Source organism: Lissotriton vulgaris, chromosome 4_1, assembly GCF_964263255.1.
Source record: "Lissotriton vulgaris chromosome 4_1, aLisVul1.2, whole genome shotgun sequence".
Taxonomy (NCBI): Eukaryota; Metazoa; Chordata; class Amphibia; order Caudata; family Salamandridae; genus Lissotriton; species Lissotriton vulgaris.
Window position 1 is genome coordinate 1672350772 of NC_141691.1, and position 20554 is coordinate 1672371325.

General features: G+C 45.0%; 1 protein-coding gene across 1 annotated transcript in view; it reads left to right on the forward strand.

Annotated features, from left to right (window-relative positions):
- LRRCC1 (leucine rich repeat and coiled-coil centrosomal protein 1) overlaps positions 1-20554 on the forward strand; it is a 407257-nt gene that overhangs the window by 346893 nt on the left and 39810 nt on the right. Inside the window, exons 16-17 of the mRNA XM_086965946.1 lie at positions 8334-8542; positions 8651-8788. Of these exons, the coding sequence (XP_086822072.1) occupies positions 8334-8542; positions 8651-8788 (347 nt within the window). The remainder of the gene's footprint in view (positions 1-8333; positions 8543-8650; positions 8789-20554) is intronic.

Sequence of the window (20554 nt, forward strand, 5' to 3'; positions counted from 1 at the left end):
TGGAAGAGAATTGTAAGTTACCTACCTGTAATCCTAGTTTCCTTCCAGGGGTATCCTCATCAAAGTCATAAGCAACCCACCCATCTCCCTGGGCAAATGAGCCAAGATTGGCATCTCTTTGTGCCCTGACCTCTGGGTCTTCCGCAAAGAACAAGTGACCTAACTGTCACCCCTGGGTCATGATGGGAAGCTAGGGTTCATGGCTGCCTTAAAGGCACGGTGCCAGTTTTTGATTCTCTACATTTACTTTAAGTTTCTATGCTATTGAAGTTATAATGCAATCTATGGAGTAACAATGCCTGCTTTTCTCTTTGCAGGACTACTTTTCTGCTGTTAATTAAAAGCAGTTTGAGTGCCTTTTGGTCTACTTGGTTTATTTTTGTATGTGCAAAGACAAGATTTCCCTGCATTGCTTAGCCTTATTCTGTAAGGATGCATTGTTGATTTTTTATAAATATATATATATATATATATATATATATATATATATATATATATATATATATATATCCTGATTTTCGCCTCTAGCACACAGAAATCGATTCTCCCAAGAGACGATGCGTACCCAAGTCGTGCTGAATATTTTTATTTTCTGTTACTCGCCAAACACCACCGCCATGACGCGTTTCGGTCCCTCTCGGACCTTGATATATATATATGGCTCCACAAACGCAGAGCGTTAATGTTTGACACCGAGGAAGGGAGCTTTCCCGAAACACGTCTGTCTTGAAAATAAAACTCGCTTTTGCTGATATCCCGGGAGTGCTGCTTATTCTTTTCGTGGAATAGAAAAGTTTGTGGAGCCTTTATAAATATTGCGGTACACCACCGTGCTGCAGCACCCGCTTGAAAGAGTGACTCGCTTTTGGTGTTTTCTGGAGCAGTAATAAGTTAATGCGAGTGCACCACCGCAATCGAGTCTTTGAAGAGGAGAATTCCGATTCAAGATAAAGAACATATCAATGAAGAGTGTCGGACTGAACCGCGACGAAATGCGGTAAGCCTTGAATCTTCTTTCACACTCATTTAACTTTCGATTGCGGCTAGGCGAGGGATCAACAAGCAAGCTAGCGAGTCAGTGGCTGGAGTGGTGATCCGGGACCGGAGCACCACAGTATCAACCACCACCTAAAGATGTTCAATGTCACGGAATGCAAAGAAGCGGCAGCGGGAATGTTTAAAAACAAAAACCCAGATATCACGCAGCCTCCGCAGAAACCGATGGCGGAGGGCGGAGGCACGCTGGCCACCCAATATATGAAACTTGAAAAGCTCTACGAGCGGGAAATACGCAAATGGTGGGTGGGCACCTCCCTCCAAAGTTACATAGAGGTGCAACGAGTCCCAAGATGTTTGCGTATTTTTACTGTCCCAGCTCCATGCTATTGGAGGCTTGGGCAGCACACATAGCCCCATCATGCAAAGGGATGCTAGAGATTCTGATACAATTTGCTTGGAGCGACCGGGACAAAGCCTTGAAAGAGATCGAGACTCTTGAAGAAGAGCTAGTGAAGAATCCTGACAAAGATCAACAAGAGCAACTGAGAATATCAATGAAGAAACGGCTGGAGAAATATGAAATTAAAATTAAAATCCGAAAACAAGAAAAATTTGACCGTGATGAACGGGACCATGCCATGGGCAGGATTCTAACTTTCGCAAAGAGATATAATCAGACCCGAAAGGAGTTGGCCAACAAAAAGAAGACCCAAAAAACACTGGTGCAAACTACAGTGGACTTCAGAATCGGAAGTGACAGAGGAAGAACAGTCAGGTGATGAACTAGCAGGCTCCTCAGGAACAGCAACAAAAACCCCTTTTCAGCAGGAATTCAAAATCATCAGACAAAACTGGTTGACGGGTGGAAAGAACAAACCCCCAGAAGAGGCAGGCAAACCAGAAGGGGCGGCTGGAAGGGGAAGGGGAAGAGCCAAACCCACAATGATGAGAGTAACGAGGAGCAAAAGATGAGCCAGATGGTAGAGAAACAAGATCTCCTGACGATAGTAAATCTCTCGAATAAAGTTTTAACACCTTGCGAAGAGTCTGTATTAAAGCTAGGACTCACCTTCTGCCCAAATGATCGCACGGAATACACCCAAATGAGAATAGACTTATTTAAATTTGTACGCAAAATGAAATTGTATAAATATCACCAGATTAAACGAACTCCAAAAGAGATCAAGTTCCTTAAAATCAGTCATAGAGAAACAGATCTTCTTAATGTAAATGACTTAACAGCATTGGAACTATTGGAAAATCTATGACAGGAAAACATCTTGGATTATACCGCAACCCCCACATCATTGCCTCAGAGACTGTTTAGAGTTGATATCGAGCAACAGGCACCGAGTAGTGGGCTAAAACCCACCTCTAAATTTTTACCACAGATGCCTCCAGATGCCATAGACACCTTCTCGGACTTAATCATCAAGGAGCTGATGGCTATCAGAGTGGAAAAGCTACCTAAGAACAGGAAGGACAATCTGACTAAAGCACAACGCATGGCACTGAAACATCTAGCAGAAGATAGCAGTATCATCTGCAAACCCTCGGATAAGGGAGGCATGTGGTCATTATATAACGTGAGCTATATGTGGAGGAGTCAATGCGGCAACTTGGAGATAAGACGTGTTATGAATCTTGTTCAAAGACTGCGTACCATGAGAGCATAGAGAAATCATGTAACCTGCTGAAGAAATGGCATGATAAACATATGCTCGATTTGGATGAGTATCTATTCCTAAAGACAACAAACCTGATTCTCCCGACCTTTTACTATCTTCCTAAGATACATAAGAACATTGATAAACCGCCGGGACGACCCATCATTTCTTCGATAGGCAGATTAACGGAGAACCTCTCGAGATTCTTAGACTATTTTTTGTTTGAAATAGTCCTCTCTTTGAAATCATATATAAGAGACACTACAGACTTTATCGAGCGAATTGAGAAACTTGACTGGCAAACTTCATACTGCCTAATAACACTTGACATAACAAGTCTCTATATGTGCATTGACCATATTCAGGGTCTACATGCGGTTAATTACTTTTTGCAGAAACGACCATTAAAGCTGGCAATGCACAATGAAATGCTATTGGAACTAATTGAATTCTGTCTCAAGAATAACATCTTTCTTTTCCAGGACAATATTTTCAGACAAGTCTCAGGTACGGCGATGGGCTCCTGCTTCGCCCCCAGCTACGCGAATTTATTTGTGGGCTGGTGGGAGGAGCAGGTAGCCTGGGCCCCGGAGAATGAGGAATGGTTGAATAAAATTGTATCTTGGCACAGATACATAGACGATCTGTTCTTAGTCTGGAATGGTTCGATAGAGGAGGCTGAAAGTTATGTGAGATTACTAAATAATGACAGCTGTAATCTAAGGTTCACTGGCGAGGCAAGTCTGGCAGCAGCCAACTACCTGGATCTTAAGGTGGATATATGCAATGGGAAAATTAAGACAGCACTCTATAGAAAACCCACTGCGGGAAACAGCACACTGCATGCGTCCAGCAGTCATCCCCGCAGTCTAGTGAAAAGTATTCCCTATGGGGAATTTCTTAGACTCAGACGCAATTGGTCAATTGACTCTGATTTCAATGAGACAGCCATAGAGAGTACTAACAGATTTCTGGCAAGAGGTGATAAGATCAACCTTCTTGACAATGCACTCCGTTGTGTTAAACAACTACCCAGGGAGTCATTGTTTAAAAAGAAAAAAGACAAAACCAACTTGGAAGATGGGAGGTTTAGATTGATAACTACATATTCCTGTGATTCCAATAGCCTCAGATTTTTGATGAAGAAACATTGGCATGTCCTGAAGACGGACAACATAATTGGCATGGACATTCCCCCCGCCCCTTTGATCACTTTTAGGAAGGATAGGTCGCTCCGCGATCAACTTGTACATAGCCATCTAGATCCAGTAGTAAAAAGAACGGGATCAATAAAAGAAGCGAAGGGATTCTTTCCTTGTGGAAGGTGCAAAGCCTGCGCCTTCAGCAAACGTATACTATCCTATGAAGTCAAAGGCTGTAAGGGAGGTAGAAGAATCAATAAATTGATGTCATGCCATACTAGCCATGCTGTATACTGTCTGCGTTGCCCCTGTAAACTCATCTACATAGGGAGCACCATCAATCCGGTGAAACTTAGAATCCTGGAGCATATGCGAGCAATTGCAAATAAAGACTTTTCCTATCCAGTCGCTCGACATTTTGCGATCAAGCATAAAAGCGACAGAAACCTCCTACAATATTTTTGCCTGGATTATGTTCCAGAGAATGAAAGCGGAGGGGATAGGTTACAAAACCTCAGGAGACTAGAATCACGATACATAGTGGATTTACAATCTAAGGTCCCTGGGGGCCTTAACAGCGGGGAGGAAATGGCTGTACATCTGGGCTAAAATAAATCACAGTGGGAAGAAAATAAGATGTATATCATGCAATCTGGTTTTACTTACAATCATTTATGGATTTATTATGCACGTTCTCATATATTTATCGTAGAATTGTGAATATGTTTAATTTACAGATAACTAATGAACTGTATTGTTGTCTGAAAAATGCTAATTTCTTGTAAATATTCTATTTACAATTGGCGCTTACTATTGTGTGTCACGCGCATGTATCCCTCGTTTGCACTTTCCACCTATGATTGACTGTTTATAGGAGGGACTCGACGACCCCCTGCGTCGTAACAGCCGATTCACGGCAAGATAGCGACTGATGATGTTATCGTAGTAATTGTTTGAGTGACAGATAACTAATTAACTGTATTGTTGCCTTAAAACACTGATTCTTTTGTAAATATTCCATTTACAAATGGCGCTTGCTATTATGTGGTATGCGCAGGAGTCCCTCGTTTGTGTTCACCATTACTGGTCAGATGTGTGGTTAAAAATGGCGCCGCGCAGAGCGTTAATGTTTGACACCGAGGAAGGGAGCTTTCCCGAACCGCGTCTGTCTTGAAAATAAAACTCGCTTTTGCTGATATCCCGGGAGTGCTGCTTATTCTTTTCGTGGAATAGAAAAGTTTGTGGAGCCTTTATAAATATCGCGGTACACCACCACGCTGCAGCAGCCGCTTGAAAGAGTGTCTCGCTTTTGGTGTTTTCTGGAGCAGTAATATATATAAGGGGGCGGTAACAGGTAAAAGAGACTCAGGCAGCTGGAGACTAAGTTCATTTTAGAACTAGATAGCAAATGGCCAAGGGGTCTGAACAACTCGGAGGACATGTACACATACTTGTAAATAGCACATAACAGCATTGGTTTTTGTTATATATCTATATGTGCGTGTACTGCTGTGCATTACAGAAATATTGCATTTGCACTTTACCTTTTGCCCATGGATCCACAAAGCAGTTCTGCCACTTTTACTCTTTTGACTCTCTTCATTGTTTTTAACTCATTTTATATTGACTATGTTAACATGACATATTTTTCATGGCATTTTCCAAACGTCCTATGGACATGGGTAATATAGGTTTTGATATCCGACTGGACGAAACCATTTTTTTATATATCATTGACCGGCTATGAACTTTGATATTGTTGATTATGTTGATATAAGATGGACAATGGACACTTTATATTTATTATCTTTGCACCTTTTCACAGTATTAAGCACTTTTTGATAACGTTGCACTATTCACAGTCAAGTAGGACTCAAGCGAACTTCAAGTGATTGTCTGAATGAAGGGGTTTTTAAATGTATAACAGACATCATTTAAACAACGTAAATCTTGGCAAACGTGTTCACGGTTGAATTATAGCATATATTTTAATAGGATATCAGTGTAAATATATGAAATGGGGATTAATCCTGTGAGAAGTTATTCAACTCAGTTAATGTGTACAACTTTGCCTTTGGTTTAAATCAAGTAGTTGATTCATCATTGATTTTATAAATGCATTTATGCAGTTATTATAATTCTTTGGCATGACTCCAGGAGATCATAAGCTACATGGTAGTCTTTCTTTCCTGTTCATTCATCACGTGACTTGTAGTCCACGCAAACAAGGGGGTGTGCACATTGAGGTAAAAAATGTATAAAAAGTAACAGTGATGCAATTCTTGCTGAATGTGATCAAGGGCTCCTGAAGCCCGAAACTCGTCGTTGCAGGCTGCGTGGGAAACGCAAATAAACGTACATCTTGCCTGAATTGCTGTGGTGGTCGGAGTTCCTTCTTCGCCGGGAAACGGAAGTGGTGGGAATTGTTTGGCACATATACATATATATATATATATATATATATATATATATATATATATATATATATATATATATATATATATATATATATATATATATATATATATATATATATATATATTGAGCTAGAGAGAGCTCCTGCTGCTCTTTTCTTCAGACAAATTGCAAAGATCTGCTGAATGGAGATTTTCTACTTAGGACATTAGCTATATATTCTGGGGTGCTTGCTGCTAATATTCAAAAGCCTGGGTCCCTTTGTCCTCTTTTTTGCCCCAAGATACCTTAAAAAGTACTGGGCTAGTAAATGTGTTTTTACTAGCTTATTTGGGCCTGTTCCTACTCTACCTTGGCATAGGGTATATACCTGCTAAGATATTACTAAGCCTACTGTTATCTGTAGGGAATTTAATGATAGCAAACGGCGGTGTTGTATGAAGTAGGAATGAGCTTATGTAATAAAGAAACTTCATGAACTGAAGGGTGCCTAGGAACATTTGCCTGTGCAGTTCACACTGTGAAGTCCATTTTACATTAGTGAGTCTAGTCCGTGAAATAGTGTATTTATTGCTGCCACAGGGACCTCTAAGCATTTATTTTTATTGTGCATGTGGATGGGTGGGTTTTTGATTGTTTGAAAAAGGCACTAGGGCTGCCTTCCGGTCAGGCTTGTGACAATTACACAAGGCATTTTACCTTTGTGTTCTGTGCATGGTTCTAATGCATTTTATATCTTTCAGCAAAGAACAAGTACCTTGCAATATGTTACCATTAACAGCAGTCAGTGTTTCATAAAGGTGCCTTAATCTGTCACCATACATTTCAAGCTTAATTTTGCATGGAGGCTGTAGGAATGACGGTTTACCTCGGTGGTCCTGAGGCTGAACAATAAACGGGTCCTACATCAGTGAACATGTTCAGTACAGATCGATAAACCTGGTTTGCTGAATTTGCATATGCTAGGAAACAGAGCTGTAGGTGCAGCCTTCCTGTTTGTGAGATGTATTGTCAACAGCTCATGCACTAACTCCTAGATGTTGTGAGTTAATGTAAGAAATAAAAGCATGTGGCTCTCATGGGCTTTCTTTTCAGACCACCTCAATGTATACAGGAGTGATGAATGTACTGTTTTTTGGGGGATGGGGGGCCTTGATTCTGTAGATATCCATATGCTGAGTGAACTTTAGTTTCATAGTCCTAGTACCTGAACGTTTAGAAGCAAAGCTCTGTCCTGAAGGAGGACATCCTGGAAGTGGTGCATGAACGGATATGTTGCTCAAAGGTCAGCTGCAAATCTGCTGGCCTCTACACAGCAACTTGCAGTACACAGTAAGCTGAAGCCATATGAAGCAGTCATGCTTTAGAGACTGGAATGGATGTTGGTCCTGGGGGTCACAAGTTCTTGTGAATGGCCAGAAGGGAAAATTAAGTGGCTTACTAAGGTCTGAGTCGGTCTTCGCATAAGCATCCATCACCGAAAAGTGCCTAGAAGTAGGGGCTGCACTTATACTTGTTGACACCAGAGGTCCCATTAGCAGTAATGGTGTTGCAAAATGCTGTATTTTCCATCAACGAAAAGTAAACTTGCCCTTTAGCGGTTGTAATTGGTTTTAACTGGAAACCCTATTTATGATTAAGCTATACAGTACCTTGCCATCTCTGTGCTTCTACTCAAGTCAGTACTTTCCATCGCAACATTTCTTCTCAAGGTACCTTTGCCACTGCTGGGTTTTTTGCCTTTGCCTTTTTTCCACACAAATTGACACTTTTTCCTGAAGATTCATTTGTTGCCATATGTATTATGGCAAAACAGTGGCTTCAGCTGGAAGTCGCCCTATATTCAGATAAGTGAGAACTGACATTAGACCCATTCTCTTCGCCCTGCACTTTACAGTTACATAGATGAAGGAATCCGATAGTGATCATCATCTGATTTTTGTAGAAGGAGTGATGATGGAAATCAAAAATAAAATGATAATTTAAGGGCATTTCAATAAAATATTTTAGAAAGCATAAGTCTCAATGTTCTGCCTAGCTGTAGCTTACGCCTGTGCGAATGTACTGCTGGAGAGGGTGATGGTAAATCCAGTGTGTTTTTCCTTTCTAGGGTCTACAGGACCGAGATGAACAGGTCAGAAAGCTCAGGGATGAAACTATTGTAATTCAGAAGACCTTTCAAGGGCAAATTGATGACCAAAGTTCACAACTTGAAGATCTTAAACTGAAACTAGAAAGGCAAAATGAGAGAAAGGAGGAACTAAAGCAGCTACTTGAAGACCGAGACACTGAGCTGGAAGATATTAAAAAAGAATACAGGTAATCAACCATAACTTGTACATGTGAAGTAGAAAGTCGATAAGTATGTGTAAAGAACTACTTTCATGTGGGCAGTTGGTTGATTGTAGTCTTTTTGTTCTTTTTCAGTATGATGAACAGAAAGTGGCAAGACAAGGCAGAACTGCTGACACAGCTTGAGGCACAAGTCAAGCAGATGAAAGAACATTTTGATAGCAAGGAAAGAAAGCTGATTGAAGAGAGGAACAAAAGCATTCATTCGCAGAAGTAAGAAAAGAAATCTTTATAACACTTTGATGCCATTGGCACCCAAGCCTCCATTATCAGTCGGCTTTAAAATCCAGTAGGCACGGTAATAGAAGTTAGTGAGGCCAATTAACTTTATAGATTTTGCGTTTTTTCACAGTGAGAATTAGCCTTAAAATTACCATGTGAAACTCCAGGAAAAACATACTGGACCAGGCGTGGAAACATCAAATCCTGCACATTATTTCCCAAAAACATGTAATCCCTGTTATTTACTCATCCCCAGTATTACAATGAATCCTGGTAATGCTATCCTGTTGGAGGTAAATAACAAGATTGTAACTGCCCCCTGTAATTGAGGCCCTAGTGTTGCTTATAATTACTTTACGCTTTTGAAACAGAACTATCATGTTTGTAGCTTTTTCAGTGTAAATGGAGGAAAATACAGTACATATTGCTGCTTCCATTGAAACTGTGAAATCTCCATTTTGATACCTGTTCCTGTTGTGATATGTACTCTTATAACTTGTCAATTTTTTGCATATTGTAACATTATCTAAAACTAGGTCCTGTGCTCAGTCTAGTTTGCAGTAGAATTTGAGATCAACAACTTCATCCCTTTTTTGATGGAAAGGCTGACCAGAGGATACTCTTTAGAAGGATTATGATTATAAAATAGGTAAAAGCAAAACTAACTTGGTTGCCTGCCTTCCTTTCCCCACAAAGTGCTTCAGGACACCCTCTTCTGCTTGTGCAGCACATGTCCCCCACAGGTAGCCTGACCTGCTCTTCCAACCTGGAGGGGGTCTTATTCCCTTTCCTTCTCCTGGCCCATCTCAGCGTCACATTTTACCCGACACCCTTCTAGAACGATGTCTAGAAACACCTTGTATTTTGTCGCATTGTATTTTTTGATGTGTAGAATGCCTACTTATTTTAATGCATACATTCTACAACTGCCAGAATTCACTTAGCAATTGAAGCAGGCATTAGGAGTGTTGTTACCAATCAGCAACAGGTAACAACATTTCCTGATATGACAAATAACACTATTTCCCGATTGCAAAAAGCAGATCTTTTATTGGGGACCAAATAGTTTTCATAGTTAACTCATACTTTTATTGGTTAACCAGCATAGCTATTGTGACAGTAGATCTGCACGTGTCTGTGAGCTCTTATCATCAATTTATTCTTGAGCAGAAGACTGTGAGGGATATTTCAGGAGGTCTACAGACTGTTCCATCATCCAGCTGTAAGTAACAATGGTATTTTTCCCACCAGTGAGAGAAAGATGTTAATCTGGATCTAGTAGTGAATACAGTAAGCAGGGGCTTAAACTCTACAATAAGGTCCTCCCATATGCTTCTTGAATATTGGTTCTGATGGATATATCTGCGTGTGGATTCCTCACCTTATGAATATCCCCTGCACCAGCATTCCTCAGAAACTTTTTCCTAGCTCTCCACGCCGACGAGGTCATCACAATGCTATGGCTTTACATGACGTCACTGGAGTCATGAGAGGGCCATGTTGGCGTGATGACGTCAGTTCCCTTTTTTCCGCGCTGTTGAAGCAAACTGTTTTTCTGGGTCTCTCCATACTTTCTGCTAGATACTTTGTATTTTGGATTGTTTCTTTCTGTGGTTTTGCCATGTCTGCTCTGAGAAAGTCTGGGTTCAAGCCCTGTAAAGACCCCATGAAGACTGTCTGTGGTGTTTATCATTAGATTGCGACGTCGAGGGCTGTTCTTGCTGTAGAAAAATGAACCCAAAGGCCTTGAAGGAACAGGAAGCCAAGCTGTACATGGCTAAAGTGAGAAAAGAAAAAAGGGGTCGAAAACATTCCAAGTCGAGGTCGTCGGCTTAACATGAATCAAAGGGGAAGCACAAGAAGAAGAGGAGGCATGGATCTCGGCGCCGTTCGTCGAAGGCTGTGGTTTCAAGGTCGCCTTCTCCGGCTCCTCAACGTCGTGAAAAGGACTTAGTCTATCCTTCACCTTCAGTGTCTCCTCAAGCGACTCCGATCCATTCTCCTTCGTGCAAGGGGACCTCTGTGCAGTCACCGACGCCGAGATTTTCTCAGACTCTGGAAGGATTGTCGAATCCGGCTAATGCTGAGGGTTCTTCAGCTCCTAGGACCCCGCCTGTGGCTCCGGTGGTTCCGACCCCATAGGTACCTCGATTGGATCCCGAACCGGCTCAGTATCCTCCATTTCCGGCACCAGGTTCGGATCTCTTTAATTATTTAAATGCAATGTAGGGCTTCATACCCTTCTGGTGCACCTTTGGGTCCAGTAGGCCCTCTGGCATTTAATTTGGGTGTGCCTCACCAATATCCTCAGGCACCCTTCGTGCCTTTCATGCCTACTACGCCGTCCTGGCAGTTTCCGGCTCTGAGGATGTCGACGCTGTATGTGCAGTCCCCGGCTCCATCCAGTTAACCTTCTTCTCTGATTCGTTTGGCGCCGGTTGCTGCTGCAGATCCTCCTTCAACTCCACTCCCGAAGCCATCAACGCTGTGTGTGGCGCTGCCGCAGGTGCAACCAAGGATGCACTCGAGGAGAGAAGCCCAGAGGTTGATAGAGGAGGAGCAGTAACAGGCTGAAAAGGTGGTGGAAGGTGAAATTTATGATACTGAGGATATGTTTGAGGGTCTGTGTGAGGCAAGTGGACTTGACACCACCGTGGAGTGGGACTTTGCTTCACAGAAAGCTTCCCCTTCAAAGGAAGTTGCACCTTACCATACTGTGATAACGAAGGCTGCAGAGCTCTTGGATCTTCAGCTCCCTATGGCTGAGTATAAGCCTAATTTGCTCACATAGGTGCTTCGTTCTCCGTCCTCTGTGGTTGGCCCACTCTTGCCGTTCAATGATGCCTTGACTGAGCCAATCCTTGATGTATGGCGCAATCCTCTTTCTGTTCCTGCAGTTTCAAGGTCGGTGTCCAGAAGGTCCAGTCCTGCTCCAGGGAATCCTGTGTTCCTTTTGTCTCATCCTTCGCCTGAGTGTTTGGTGGTACCGGCTTCTTGTTCTAAGCAGTCCACGGGCGCCTTTCCGCAGGCTCCTGCTGACAGGGATTCCAAGAAATTGGAACAATCTGCAAAGAAGGTCTTCTCTTCAGCGAGTATGGCTTTGAAGTCCACCAATGCTACCTGTTTGTTGGGTAGATACATTCATGCCCTTATGGACTCTGCCAAACAGCTTCTTCCAAAATTGCCTGAGGAAGATCGGGGACATTTCAGTGAGGTACTGGCATACTCACAGGCTGCGGCTCGCCAAGTGATCCAGTCTGGCCTGGACACAGCAGATTCGGTTGCCAGGGTGATGGGCTCATCCATTGCTACGAGAAGGCATGCATGGCTAAGGTCTTCTGGGTTTTCTCCTGATGTACAGGCCGCCCTACTCGATCTTCCTTTTGTTGGGTCTTACACTTTTTGGAGAAAAAGCTGATTCTCCTCTGCAAAGGTTCAAATACAGTAAGGCCACAGCGAAATCCTTGGGTCTGCAGACTCAGGCAAAGGGTTATGGCTATAGAAGATACAGTGGCTTCGGAAAGTCTCCTTTCGTGGTTTCCGTCAGCCACAGCAGCAGCAACAGCAACAAAACCCCTTGTTCAAGTCCTACAGGGTTAAAGGCAGAGGTCGCCTTCGTGGAGCAGGTTGTCAGCCTTCTTCCTCCTCCTCTTCCCCAACCCCTCCTGATAATGCAGGAAAGCAGCCCTAGATCCGCCATCCTGGATCTTGCAGGTCCTGTGGGAGGCCGGCTTACCCATTTTCTACAGGATTGGAAATTGATCACTTTGGACCTTTGGGTTTTAGATCTGGTGGAAAATGGGTACGCCCTTCCCTTCAGGGAATTCCACCTCGTCAAAGGTGTTGCATGGAGGATCATTTATTCTCAGAAGGAGGTTTTTGTACTGTTACAAAAAGGTGCGAAAGAGGTGGTTCCGGAGCTGGAAAGGGGTCAGGGATGCTACTCCTGGTATTTCCTGATTCCCAAGAAGGATGGCAGGTCACGACGCATCCTCGATCTCAGAATTTTGAATCTGTTTCTCAAGCAGGAGAGGTTCAAGATGCTCACCCTAGCGCAGGTTCTTCAGGCAACAAGAGGACTGTATGGTGTCCATCGACTTGCAGGATGCGATTTTCATATCCCAATCCTGAAGTCTCACAGGAAGTATCTCCACTTTACGGTTGGTTCGCAACATTACCAGTTTGTGGTCCTTCCGTTTGGTCTTACTAATGCACCTCGAGTCTTCACCAAAGTGATGGCGGTGGTGGCTGCCCATCTCAGGAGTCGGGATACCAGTTTTCTCCTGAATGGATAACTGGCTGCTAAAGGCAAAGTCCCCAGAGATGATGCGTCGTCATCAGCAGGTAACAAACTAGCTGTTGTTCAAATTGTGGTTTTCGATGGCATGGCTACGTAGACGAAGATGGCTGACGCGTGAGCCGAGAGCTCCGCATCAGCCTAAGCAATTCTCCTGTTGATCGGCGAATCTGCCCAGACCCGGGGGCGCACGGCTGGGGGCTGGATACTCGGGACCCACACGCAACTCGTATGGTGTATCCTGCGGCTGCATTCACTACCGAGCTGTGCCGAAGGTATGAGACGGAGTGGAGACGATAACTGTAAAAGGCGGCCTGAGGCGCATTGGTGAACTGGGCCTCGGTCGGAGTTGCTTGTACCGGCTGACTAAAGTACCGGAGCGCTGCGCTGTCGTCTCAAGGGAGCTACAGTAGGAAGAGGTCTCCTCTCGCAATTTCGACTGTGCCGCGACTGAGATTGCGGCCTGGGAGACAACTGGCCTAGAGGTACACTCCACCCATTCGCTGCTACAGTGAGCTTAAGATCAGAGCAGTGTTGGGCCTCAGATATTGACGCGGTGCACGGGGGTACTCAGTGGGACACACACCAGTCCTGATCTGTGGCGGGTGCACAAATCCACTATAGGAAAGTATCTCTGTGGCTAGGACCTGGGATAGGTGCACAATTCTTGGAGGAGAACGGGTCAAAGGTGGACTGGTGAGCGTCAACTTTGGGTGACACAACGCCGATAGGGAGGTGTATCCTGGCTGCAACATAACCCATCGCACCCGTGGCAATTTCAGAGACAGTGGGCATTGAATGGTGATGGGCTCCTTACTTGTATGAAGCATAGTTCACACCGCACGCACCTCCTGTTGTGCCCTGACCTGCCTGGACTAACTGGTTGCCGGTAAGAGAAGCGCGCAGAAAGGCTGTCCTTTGATGGTGCAACCAACGTTTCATCAGAACTTGCAAGTAACAGATAGGCTACTGCTGTGAAGCACTTTGTCCCGTAATAGTGGACGGCCTTGAAGACTGCGTGGAGTTCCTTGGGCGCAGATGTGCCTCCATGATCGCTGATTGTGCTGTGTGAATTGGGTGCTTGGGGAAGCAGCATAGTGCTTACTGAGGGTAAGGGAGTACTGAAGCTGCCCCAGGGCTTGCTGTCAGTGCCTGTTAACGCTCCGCTGTGGGTAGGTACTTCAGAGACTTTGGGGTTGGTCGCTGCTTGTTTGTGCCTCTCCCACAGGAATGGACAGTGACGATCGATGGTGCTTTGGCCACCCCTGTACTGCTAGAGAATAGTTAGTTACTACCTAGCGGTGTTAACGGACCCGGGAGTGCACAGACCGGATAGTTGAGTGGCGGCGGCTTACAGCACTGGCGAGTACTTCAGACCCCCCTGGGGAACAGCGCCTTCGACCCTACACAAGGGCCTGCACCGCATCACAAATGGGGAAGCCTAGGGGGAACAAAGTTTGTCTTCCCCAAGACCAAGAAGAGAATGCCCCTAGTCATGTACCACCAGACAATGACCGTGGCCAACCGGAAGTACCCTTCCAGCAACAATTCACGAAGGTTCTGAAGTCCATTGCCGATACTAAGGCAACCTTGCATCAAGATATAAGCACGGTTGCAGTGGGCCTCGGTCTACTAAGTGCGGAACATGCAAAATTATTGGACAGAGTGAAACAAACGGAAATGATGCTGGAAACGAGTCCTCACTTCAGAGGTAGGGGACTTATCCGCCAGAGTTAATGTACTAGAACAACGGGCTGAGGATGCGGAAGGACGCAATCGAAGAAATAATGTGAGTGTGCTCGGTCTGCCGGAAGGCGTGCAAGGAACGGACATGGTTCATTACCTGGAGACATGGTTGTAGACGTCGTGGCGCCGGAAGGTCTATTACAATTCTACACGCTGGAACGCGCACATCGGGTGCCAGCTACACAACCCGCGCCAGGGTTACCACCTCGTGCCGTGGTGGCTAGATTGCTCCACTTCTGGGACAGGCATCTGCTATTGAAAAAATCTCAAACTGATGGACCATACTTGGTGGAAAATCATAAAGTGTCCTTGTTTCCAGACTACACAATGGAAGTGCAGCGACGACGCACTTCCTTCCTGGAGGTGAATCCTGTACTTCGTGATTAGGGTATCCAATATGCACGGATGTTTCCAGCTCGACTTAAAATAATGCTAGATGGGAAAACACATTTCTGCGAAGAACCGAAGTCGGCCTGGGAATGGGTTGAGGCCTACAAAACAGAAGGTGCTCCAAAATCGCGCAATGGCCACTAGTCGACAGTACGCACCCAAGAGAAACGACTATATATGAGACAGCGGTGGAAGACAACGACGACACCGAGCCCTTCTCAGACAGCACTAGAGAGCGGAAGCACTGGAAGCTGTGTCAGCCATGATGCGCAACAGGGAAGCCTCACTGGACAGGGACTCTGAGGCTAAGTACTGAACTGACAAGTCTGAGACAGATACCTTCCGAGCGGATAACGGTTCCGTACCTATGGTAACTCCTAGATATGCTGATGACCTAGATAAGTAACATTTTATTTTCTTGTTCTTTGTGTTGCTGCAATATTTGAGGACTTCTGGGTAGGCCCCCCTGGGCGGGGCTGGAACGGACCGTTAGGCTGTGAGGCCATGTTGGTTTGGCTATTGTTGGCTAAGCTCTCGTGGACCACGCTCCCCTGTATACACTAGTGTGTGTAGCCTTGTGCCTTGTTGTTGTTGTTGTGTTGTGAGAACTGTTATGCAGTATTGCTTTAAGTTTGGACAGCTGACAGTTGTCAGACCGCTCTTGGGTTGGGAAGTTACACAGTGTGTATGCCCCTAATCGGGACCAGCTTCCCTTTTTGGTCCTTTTATCACGTAAGTTAGCAGGAATATCTTGTGACAACCTGATAATGGGAGGAAATTTCAATTGTGTGTGGGACGTGGGTTGGGATAGATCCACCCCTCCACTCAGGGGTACCTAGGCCGCCAATACTGCAAAGGACTTAGGAGTTGGGCTACTGAGTGGGAACTGCTGGATATATGGAGACTACAAAATACGCAGCGCAGAGAAGGCTCTTACTATTCACATTTGTATAACTTACACACTAGATTGGATATGTTCCTCTGCTCTGCTGTACTGTCAAATACGATGTCAGGGGCTGAATACCTGGATCGATCGCTGTCGGATCATAGCTCCCTGCTACTGCGATTCACTCCCTCCCCAGAAAAGACGCCCATACCTTTATGGAGGCTGGACCCGGAGTTGTTGCTGGATGATGGTTTCTGCCGGCTTCTTTCGGCGACACTGGAACATTATTTTGTAGAAAAACAGGGTACGGCCAGCTCTCCCTTAGTTGAATGGGTGGTGATGAAGGTGGTGACGAGCCTCTATAACTCCTCTATAACTCTACCTGGGATAGATTGAGAGCTTTGGATTTTAAAACATATCAAACGAGACAACGCATAGAGGGAGTTTCGGCTAGACGATTACTGGCCTGGTTGATTAAACCAGAGAGCAGAGGTACCCCTATTCCCAGTATAACTGATGAGCTAGACCAGATACCATGGTCCTGGCTTTTATGGCTCTCCACGGTTTAGGAGCTGGGTACATCACAAAGAGAGTCCACTTTTACCATTCACACTGTGCACTCAGGTCTGCAACTGGCTCGGTCCCCCAGATACCTTCGGGCACGTATAGGGGGTCGCTCCTTCCAGGTGCAAGCAGCAAAATTGTGGAACAATCTACCAGTGGATCTAAGGTTAACTCAGGATCTCCTGGAGTTCTGGAATTCTCTAAAAACTTTGTTGTTTCAGCTATAAACCCCAGAGCTTGGCTTCCCCACCTGGCTTAGCCTTCATCCTGCTTCAGCGCTGGGAAACTCAATGAGTAGCTGTGCGCTCTACAAATAATCTTTTAACATAACATAACATACTTTCTTCTCCAAGGGCTATTAATACGGCTTTACGAGCTTTTTATGAGACACTTTACGGCTTACCAAGAGTGCTTCGGTATGGTTTCCTACTGTCATACCTAGATGGACTGCAGCTTCCATGTTTGGAACGTGATTCGGAAACTTCGTTAGCATCGCCAGTCACAGTGGATGAAATCAGGCAGGCAATTAGGGAGATGGCTAGGGGGAAGACGCCGGGTCCGGATGGCCTGCCAACAGAATTCTATGCAGCATATATGGATATTTTAGCCCCAGAGCTGGAAAAGATTTCTGCAGTTGCGCTACATGACCAACAACTGCCACCCTCTCTCAGAGAGGCGCTGGTGATTCCCCTGCCAAAAGCCAAACATGCTCATACCCGCTTGACGGAGTTCAAACCATTGTTCTTGTTAAATATGGATTTTAAAATATTGAGCAAGGCGCTGGCAAACCGGCTCTTGTCTCATATGCGACACCTGGTTCATGTGGACCAAAATGGCTTTATTCCTACGCGTTCTACGTCCATAAATCTTAGGAGATTGTTCCATGTGATGTTCCATCCGGGGATAGGCGATTTCCCAGATGCTGTGGTGGTGGCGATCGACTTGGAGAAAGCCTTTGATTCCCTGTGCTGGGATTTTCTATTGACAGTTTTGGAGAGGATGCAGATGAGTGGCTAAAATGGGTTCACCTTTTGTATACGCAGCCGCGGGCACGTGTACGTACTGGTCCTGTGATATCAACACCGTACCCTATCCATAGGGGCACCGGGCAGGGCTGCCCCCTCTCGCCATTGCTTTTTGTACTGGCGATGGAACCCCTGGCAGTGCGATTTCGACAAGAAGAGGGTAGATTGGGGATCCCTCTTGATGGAACCTCGCATATTATTTAACTCTATGCCAATGATGTGTTAATATACTTAAGAGATGGCCACAGGGGTATCCATACGGTGTTACACATATTTGAGGAATTTGCAGAACTTTCTGGCTTACGTCTGAACCCAAAAAAAACGTTTGTGTTCCCGCTTCATTCTACTCCCCTTAAGCGGCCGGCTTTCCCACCCAACCTCAGTTTGGCATTGGTCTCCTTTAAATACTTGGGGATACAGATTTATCGTACGCAAGCTGACCTCTCTGATGGTAACCTGGGGAGCGTCCTGAGAGGGCTTCGAACTAATGTAGCCTTTTGGCGCACACTTAAACTCCCAGTCATGGCTAGAGTAGCGTTGTCTAAAATGGTGATATTGATATTGCAGCGACTTTTATATTACTTTGTCAACCGACCAGTAATAATTCCCAAATACTGGTTTAGAACTCTGGATGAGATACTCCGGGAGTTGATATGGGATTGGAGTCGTCACAGAGTATCGCTGGAGACTTCCCTTAATGAGTGGGGGACTGGGGGCCCCAGACTTCGAGGCCTACTACCTGGCCAACTCCAATGGCTTGCTAGGTGGTTAGACGGGAGGGACGTGACTACATTATTGCTTGCACCTGTAGCATTACACATGCGACTACCCCTCAGATTACTTAACAGTCGGCAGAACATTGCTCGAATGGAGTGTTGCTTTCCGTGGCAGTGGCTTGCTGGGACAGATGCATAGCATGCTCCAAAGGAACCCTGCTTTACGCACCAAGTATTCCGCTTACAGGCATCCCCCTGGTGGGAATGGGCCCACCCCTCACTTGGCGACAATTGGTGGGTTGGGAAGAGGCGGGAATACGGTCCATCAGTGACTGTTATAGAGATGGGGAATTGCTCCCATTAACCGAGTTTTTGGAATACCACGATCTCCCACCAGGTCAATTTTCAAACTACCATAAACTTAGAAGGGCAATGACCGAATTATGGGGCATAGCCGGGAATGAACTGGGTACCCATCCCTCCTTACAGGCATTGTTGACTTTGGGTTCGGCAGGACATTTGATAAAATGGTTGTATTTGGCAATACGGGAATTAGCACCGCACCCTTTGCCCAGACTGTAAGAGAGATGGCAGAAAGCATTAAATAGAAAACTGACTGAGAAGGAATGGGAGAAAGCCCTTAGTGGACCAAAAAAGGTATCACGGTATGCTGCTTTTAAATTCATACATTTTAACGTTCTACACAGAACCTACCTTACTCCACACAGGTTAAATGTAATCTATTCGAGGGAAGATCAGGCTTGTCCCAGGTGCTCACAACTGGATGCAGACTTTGACCATATGATATGGTCTTGTGACAGACTGGCGGATTTCTGGCGTAGGATTGTAGATACACTTAATAAGGTCTTGGCCAGGACTCTAGTGTTCTCTGGAGATATGTCTATTGGGATTGTTCCCGGGACCCAAAGCACGCAAAATTGGAAATAGGTTTATTGCCCTGGCTCTTGTCATGGCCAAAAGAAGGTTAGCATTGGGCTGAAAGTCAAGGTATGCCCCGCTAGTGGTGGCCTGGGAGGAGGATGTCATGTGCTGGGTTAGGGCAGAAGAACAAGCTTTACTCCGGGAGGACAGGATTACTAAGAGAAGTACGCTGTTGGCTGAACCCTGGGCAGATGCAGTAAAGACGTGGGTGGCACGACACGCATCAAACCAGACACCGATTTCAACTCCAACGGATTCCGAGCTAGCAAGGGACACCAGCTCAGATGTCTTGATTGCTCTTTTTGCACTCATTAGTTTTAGAGCCTCTCTTCCCTCCCTCCTCTCGCCTACTCCCCTGTCACACACAGTGGTTTTTTTTAGCCAGACTGTGGCTCGTAAAACGTGCAGACCTCTCGTGGGTTAGATTTCGTTATAGTTGAATGTTTGTATTATTGGGTTTTCTTTCCATGGGTGGCATTTCTTTTATTGACTTAGTACTAACTGAGATTACTAGACTGAAGTCAGGTTGAAGATCATAATGACATGTAGGCGTTTAAACAGCCACAGGAGTAGATGTTCAACTCCTCCCCACTGAACTGAAGTTACTCATTAGAATTTCTTGCACCGAGGACCTGCCTCCAATGTGACTATTTATTTTGCGTGTAATTGAACGTACATATGATATTACAGCTCTTTAGGACCTTTTTTTCTTGCTTTGCAGGAACTCATGTGTGTTCTTAGATTGGATGTAAATGATAATTGTTGCCATATGTAAGATTGGATAGTATCTCAAAAACGATGTTGATTATTACGTATACATATCTATGTAAATGCCAATAAAAAGATATTGAAAAAAAATAAATTGTGTTTTTTGATAAATGTGCCCAAATCTCACCTGGTGCTCTCTCAGCACATCCTGTTCATAGGGGCAGTACTGAATACCACTGTGTGTCAAGCTTTTCCTCCTCCCCAAAGGATTCTCGACATTCAGGAAATGATCTCTTTGTTTCACAATGGAGCAGTTGTTCCAGTTCTGAAGGACCTTCGCCTGCTCAGTCTGTTCGCTTCATGCATTCTGTTGGTCAACCATGCACGCTGACACATGAGGGCACTCCAGTGGTGTCTCCGCAGGCAGTGGTATAAGCACAACTGAGATCTCGGGGAGTTAGTCAGAATCTCCAGAGGAGCTGC